The sequence below is a fragment of the Corylus avellana genome, chromosome ca3, assembly GCF_901000735.1.
Source record: "Corylus avellana chromosome ca3, CavTom2PMs-1.0".
Lineage (NCBI taxonomy): Eukaryota > Viridiplantae > Streptophyta > Magnoliopsida > Fagales > Betulaceae > Corylus > Corylus avellana.
In genome coordinates this window covers 10860333-10867237 of record NC_081543.1, presented here as the reverse complement: position 1 = coordinate 10867237, position 6905 = coordinate 10860333, and the positions used below count along the sequence as shown (strand labels likewise).

The 6905-nt window shown below is 36.1% G+C and overlaps 2 protein-coding genes across 2 annotated transcripts in view; one reads left to right on the top strand and one right to left on the bottom strand.

The window, feature by feature from the left end:
• Positions 1-476, bottom strand: part of LOC132174070 (protein BOBBER 1-like) — a 1134-nt gene extending 658 nt beyond the window's left edge. Inside the window, exon 1 of the mRNA XM_059585779.1 lies at positions 7-476. Within this exon, the coding sequence (XP_059441762.1) occupies positions 7-476 (470 nt within the window). The remainder of the gene's footprint in view (positions 1-6) is intronic.
• Positions 477-2670: 2194 nt separating this feature from the next.
• On the top strand, positions 2671-6587 carry LOC132176527 (F-box protein At3g07870-like). Its single transcript, XM_059588763.1, has 3 exons — positions 2671-2696; positions 3816-5162; positions 6262-6587. Exons 2-3 carry the CDS (start codon positions 4384-4386, stop codon positions 6365-6367), a joined length of 885 nt encoding a protein of 294 aa, XP_059444746.1. The 5' UTR covers positions 2671-2696; positions 3816-4383; the 3' UTR covers positions 6368-6587.
• Positions 6588-6905: the final 318 nt, after the last annotated feature.

Here is a 6905-nt window from a genome sequence, read left to right as displayed (position 1 = left end):
TATAGCTCCCCGTCGATAATTGGTGGCTGACCCTTAAGCCCAATCTTCAAATAATTCGTCTTTATGTCGCACAAAACGGCGCTGGATTTTGTTCCGGGAGGGATTGGAACGTTGATGGTGACCTCTTGAAGAGACTGACCCCACGAATAATTCTTCATATCCATGCCGTTTCCTGTGTTTGGAACAAGTTTCTTCTGCTTCTCTTGTTCTTTCTCATAAGCGGCCTTCTTCTTGGCTTGTTGTTTCAAACGCTTCTTCTTCTCAGCCGCCTCTTCAGCCTCGATTCTTTCCTTGATTGAATGAGCCAATGACATGATTTGTTTCTCGGCAGACTCTGTCTCGAACAGATTGGAATTCTGAGAGACAAAGTTGAAAGCAGATTCCAAGAACCCGAGAGGGTTTGATGGATCAAGAACCGCATTGAAAGTGAAGGAGGAAGATTGTTGATCTTCTTGGTAATCGGAGATGCTGATCATGGCTAACAATTAATTTGCAGGGATTGCTGGGAAGTTAAAAGGATTTGTCGTGGAGGGGGATTTGCTTTGCTATATATATAGAGAGAGAGAGAGAGAGGCGTTGGGAAGTGAAGTAAGAAAGGCGGTTACACTATTTTGGATTTGGAAGTCTCTAGAGTTTTCTGCGCCGTTTTCGAATAGGATTACATTCGGATCCGGCTTTAAAACTTTCTCTCATATTTGACCCGTTTAGCCATGGGCTTTAGTCGGACTGGGTTTGAACCCACCAGTCTTGTATGGAGCCAACCCAATCCCACCATCACCAAGACAATTTTCTTTATATTTTGAAAAACTATTTTTAATGGTGGTGTACAAAGGGCGGTTATAATGGCCCGCAACTCCTAACTGTTTATAACCTTATAATTGTTTTTTAAGCAGTTTTAAAAAATTGTTAACTGTCTAAAACATAACGGTATTTCTAAAAAACAGTTAATAACCGCTAATCGCTACACTTTCACTTGCCTGAGGATCGATTATCTTTCGAACTCCCTCATAGCAAGCTCCGCAAATTACCCATGTACCTCCTACTCCCAGATAGATTCTCTAGTTTACAGATATTGTGACTCTGGCCATCTCTGTGTAATGGGTTTATTGTAGTGGGGATGGCGAGTATTTATAGAGGGAAAGGAAGATGAAGTCCTTTTAGACGTCTGATTTCGGATTAATTATATATTTAATATAATTGTGGTTGATTTAGGATTGTGCATATTAGATAATAATTGATTAAAAAAGAAGATAAAGATATAGCACACGTGGAAAATAAAGAAGATTGCATGTAGACTTAGAAAAGAGAAAGAAGACTGTATGTAGATCCCAACTGGGTGGTTTGCCTACCTTTTTTCATCTTGGGTTGGTCGAATTCTTGAGTTTTTTTTTTTTTTTTTTAATTCAAATTTGTAATTTTATTTTTTCAATAATATTATGGATTTCACTTTTCTTCTAATCATTTTAACACCAATTCCTAATAAAGTGTCTAATTTGATAGCATGAACAATAAAGGGCCTATGATATTGTAGTGGATCTCTTGCTCTTTTTTATGCCATAGGGGCGGTGGACAATATTCTTAATTATGACTTATTATTAAGATGAAGACTTGAAAGTGTTAGTCTACCTTTGAATTAACATTTGTTAAAAAAATTTATTCCAATTTTTATTGTCACATCATTTTAGTTGGAAATAATACTAAATAAATAGTATTGATTCAAAAATATAAAAGTATTGCAATAAGTATGACTTTTTTTTTTTTTTGTTAAATATTTTTTTGGCCCTTTTGGTTTAACAACTTTATTTTTTACCTCCTCAGTTTTATTTTGTATCGCAGATGGTACCTCAATAATGGTTAAAAACGAAGATGGTATCTCCATTTAAATTACGTCCAAAAATTGACGAAAATTTACGTCAACACCCCTAAAAAGTTGACATATGTCCATATACATAATTAAAAAATAAAAATTTTAAAAACTAAAATGATTAAAAACATTAAAAAATTAAATTAAAAATAAATATAAAATACTAAAAAAGGGTGGCTCCAGGGCAAACGGGAGTAGCCAAGCCACCCCCAACAGCCTTGGGTTTGGATTCGGCCACCCCCAACTTGCAAAATGGGGGTGGCTGAACCACCCCAAAGACCCTTGGGGTTGTTCGGCCGGCCACCTCTTAAGGCAAAATGTGGGTGACCGGCCACCCCTTAAGGCAAAATGGGAGTTGCTGGCCACCCCTTTTCCAACTTTTTTTTTTATAAAAAAAATAATTAAATTTAATGTTTATTGACACGTGTCAATATTTTAGGGGTGTTGGTGTGAATTTTCGTCAATTTTTGAACGGAAGTACCATTTTCGATTTTAACCATTATTGAGGTACCATCTATAATACAAAATGAAACTAAAATGACAAAAAATAAAGTTGTTAAATTGTGTAAAGCAAAAGATACTTAACCCATTTTTTTTAAATCCATATAACTTTTACGATTACTATTAAACTTAGGATACATCACTATTAAATTTTAGTAACTACTCTTTTAAGCTTTTTTTTGGGGGGCAACTGGCAAGTACAAGTTGGCGCCTTAGTTTGCCGCGCCAACTTTCCCGCTTATCTATTGCAATCGGACATAGGTACCCGCACCCCAAAAGCAAACCATCGTTTTCGGCATCTCACTTTCTCTGTGACAGGTTTCTCACTAAGGTATTTTCTCTTGTTTATCTTTTCGCAACCCATTTGCCATTATATATATTCAATCAGGCATGGTTGTACTAATTAAAGCAATGTTTTTGGCCCATCTAATTCTTTTGCATTATTATGGGCCATGGCCGATGTTAAAGTCAGCTGAAGGCTGCAGTTTAAGATAATAATATAATACTAAACCCCAGTTTCTTTAGTTCCGTTTTTTCTCAAATTTATTTGGCTGTTTTGAAGTTGAAATAGAAGGCAATGAAAATGTCTAACATTAATTTTTTCTAAATGCACTTGAAATTAATTTCCCTTTCGGCAGAAAAAAGAGGGGAAAGTAGTAAATAGGTCAATCTTTTTCGTTGTTTTCTAAATGTACTGGTATGTTCTGTCTGGTTGCTGAGAAAATGTATCATAGAAGAAGAGAACTTGGAACTTGGTTACTGGGGTTCCGAGTTTATCTTTTCTCTGTTATGGTATTCTATAATTTGTTTTTTGACAACCAAAGTGATGATTAGGTGGGGTTTGTGATATATTGAATTGTTTAAAGTCGATTTTTGGTTTCTGCTGCTCTGTTCCAGTTTCTTACTGTTACTTCCATGATTCAAGAAATGGGAAATTCATGCAAAGTACAAATCAAGTTTTTTAATTCATGGGATTGATTTACTAGTGGGCCTAGTTAAGTTATTTCTGTGTAAGTGAGCTGAATTTTTGTCGAGTTGATCTCAGGGTTAATTTGATTAAGTTTTTGGCCTTGTTTGTTTAGCGTAAAATATTTTTTGGAAACGGTTTGGCGTAAAATATTGGTCAACTTAAAAATATTTTTAGTTCGCAAAGGAAAATAACTTCGTAATTATGGGGCCTACTTGCCTGATTTACCTTCCAGACTCAAAATAAAGACAATTGAGAAACTGAAACAAATGGGTGCGGAAAGTTGGTTTCTGAGTTAAGGTCGTTGATTAATGCATTAGTCTATATTTGGGTGGATAATATAAAAACTCTTGGTGTAATTTGCTACCTACTTAGGGTTAAATCACTAGTTGTCCCAAAAGTTTAAGCAAATAGAAAGAGATGAATTTAATCATTTAATCATTATTCTAACACTTATCTCCGACATATGTTGGTATGTAATAGCCATGAAAAGAAAAAGAACGTCAACTGCCTCTGATGCCCAAAATGGTGACAAGGAAGCAGAGGAACTTGCCAAAGAAGAAATTCGAGGCTGGGAAGATCTCCCAGAACCCATCTTTCTCACAATTCTGCTTCAAATTCCCTTGAAGACAATTCTCATTTGCAGGTGCGTGTGCAAACCTTGGCGCAGGCATATCTCCAGTTCCCAATTTGCTAAGTTGTACTCTAGAAAAGCACGTGCTTGTCTCATGATTCGAACCGATGATCCTAAACTTGTTTCAAGAAACATCCACCTCCTTGAGCTTGAACATGAAAATTTCGATTTGGGCCATGACCTTCGTGTAAACATGAAACTTGACACCAAAGTCAAGCTTCCATTACGTGATGCCAAGATGGTACTCAACAGCAAAGATGCCAGTGAGAAGCTTAATCCTAAAGGGGGAGTCAGAAAGAGTGTTTCATTGCCTCAAAAGACCTCAAAGACCACAAGTTTGGCTTAGTGAACCCGTGTGAAGGGTTGCTTTGCTTGTCTGAACCAAAACAAAATAACCCTGTTGTTGTATGCAATCCAATGACTGGAGAATTTATCAAACTTCCAGAAGCAAGCAAGGCTGAGAAACCTAGAGAGAAGATTGATTCTGTTCTGAGCTTTAGTCCAAGAACTAAACAATATAAGGTGATAAGAATTTTAACTCGGCAGATTTGTGATCCCATTAGTGGCAGGAAAGAGTATGAAGATAAGGTGGCTGAGATACACACACTTGGGACTAGATCGTGGAGAAGGGTGGAATCCGCTACCTTCATGCTGTATGGAATAAAATTTCCCACCTACCTGAACGGAGCAGTTAATTGGTTTCGTCCTAAATTTCAGAAGGCAGATTCCATTATTTCTTTTGACGTTTTTAATGAGCAATTCCAATTAATGCCAGCTCCCCCATATAAATATAACAGTCATGATGGAGAGGATAAAGATCTCATAAGCATGGGTGTTTTAAATGGCCATCTCTTCATATGTGATGCATCTGAGTTTGGCCATATTCGCATATGGGTGATGAAGAAGTATGGTGTCCCAAAATCTTGGACTAAAGTGTTTTCTATTGATACTGAGAATGAACAACGATGGCCTCAAGGTTTATATCATCCATTGAGAAAGTTTAAGAATGGAGCAGTACTGATGTACCATGCTCGTAACTGCCTGCTTTATTATGATCCAACAAGAAAAGAACACAAGTATTTTAAGGTTCGTGGAAGTGAATCAAACTTTGAGGTTGCTGTTTGTATTCCAAGCTTCAGTTCGATCAAGGATGCTGTGATGGGAGACAATGTAGAGGTGCTGAATGTCAAATCAAGGTAAATTTTGCTGTTTTGCATAACATATCTACTTTGACTCGTGGTTGATTTATTGAATGAAGTTACCATGCATGCACTAATCAAGATCATAATTACATGACATATTAAACTTTAAGGTGCATTTTGTTTTCTGACTTTGTATGCAATAAAACCAACTGTTGCTTTTCTGTCTCATTATACTTTTCGTGGTTTAAAAATTGCATCTATAATTATATAATATGCATTTTTCAACTTCGTAGCATTGACAGGAAAGTTGACTTTAGAATGGTAAACAAAGTACTTGTGGGGTGTAAAGTTATCATGATTGTGTGAAGGTGGAGTAGCTCTCACGAATTTTTTTTTTGCCTCAGTGAAGAGGATTTTATATTTATACCCATTGAGAATTATAAATCAAAATGCTTAGTAGAAGTTACCTTTAAGCTGGAAATGACCATCTCCAATATGGTCGAGATTGAAGTACAAGGGAATTGAGATAGTTGTGCTAGGGCCTTGAAATACTAGACAATAAATGAAACCTCTGTTGATTAATGACAGAGGGTTCAGGAACATTGTTGCATTGGTGGAGGTTTACTGTGGAGACATGGGAAAGATAGGTTTGGGTACTCGATCAGTTGATAGGAATTAGCAAAGCAGCTGATGGACTGCTGGCTTCATTTGGAGGAAAAAGGTTGGCTTAAGGAATTGATTCAAATGAGCATTTATGCAACTCCTTTGATCGATTTGTAACTCGGTTGATTGAAGACATGCGATTGCCTCATCTATTGTCCACATGTTGATATTGTTGCTGTTGCATCTAACATGCATATTTTAGGTGTTAACAATCCCAGACAAATAAGTTGCTGATTATCATTTAGTAGGTATTAATGGTCCATTTTTCTTTTTTGTAATTATTGGTTTGTGCAGAGCTAAGTTAGCTCTTTGCACCTCCCAATGGATATAACAACTACTTGTTCTCATGCCCTACAAACCTACTAAGAAGGGCCTTGATCTTCAAAGAGGATCAGTGCTCTTAAACTTAACTGTTAAAGAATAATTTGATTGTTTTAGTTTATTTTACAGAGGATCAGGCCCTCATTGTCCTTCTAACACAACTTTACAGGTGTGCAAAATTCGAGCTACGAGAAGAAGTAAAACCTCTCTTTTTAATGGAAGAAATTAGCGAGCTGGCATCAGATTTTTATTCGTCATCTGAGGAAAGCTGCTGAATTTGTTCAATGTCATGGAGTTCAAAAAAACATGGAGACTCTTGAGTTAGATACTTGGATGCTTTAGAACCTTAGAATAACCTGTTTTTGGTCTGAGGTTGTTATTTTGGGCACCTTTTCTTGTTTTGGGACATTACAAAAAGTTACCTCCTAATGGTTTTTGTATATTGCATCCAAGGTATGGCCAGTTAACTCTACACAAAAGGTTTTCTTTTGTTAATCAACGACTTCTTTTAAAATTTGACACTTTTGCTATTGTAAAGAGTTTATTCCTTAAATCTGTAAATCTAATGTTAACCTGTTGTTATGGCAGCAGAATGTTGTTTGATGGAATCCACTTAAAATGTCATGTTTATTTGTTTATTATGACAGAAGTAGAGTGACATGAGAGCAGAAGGAAAATAATGATTAATAGAAAGAATCCTCCTCTTTCTTTTGAGGAAATAGACAGATCCGCACTTAACATGCAAAATTTTATATCAGCTTAGTCCGTTCTTCATGAAAAAGTTGTACTTTTATTACTATTATTATTGAAAAT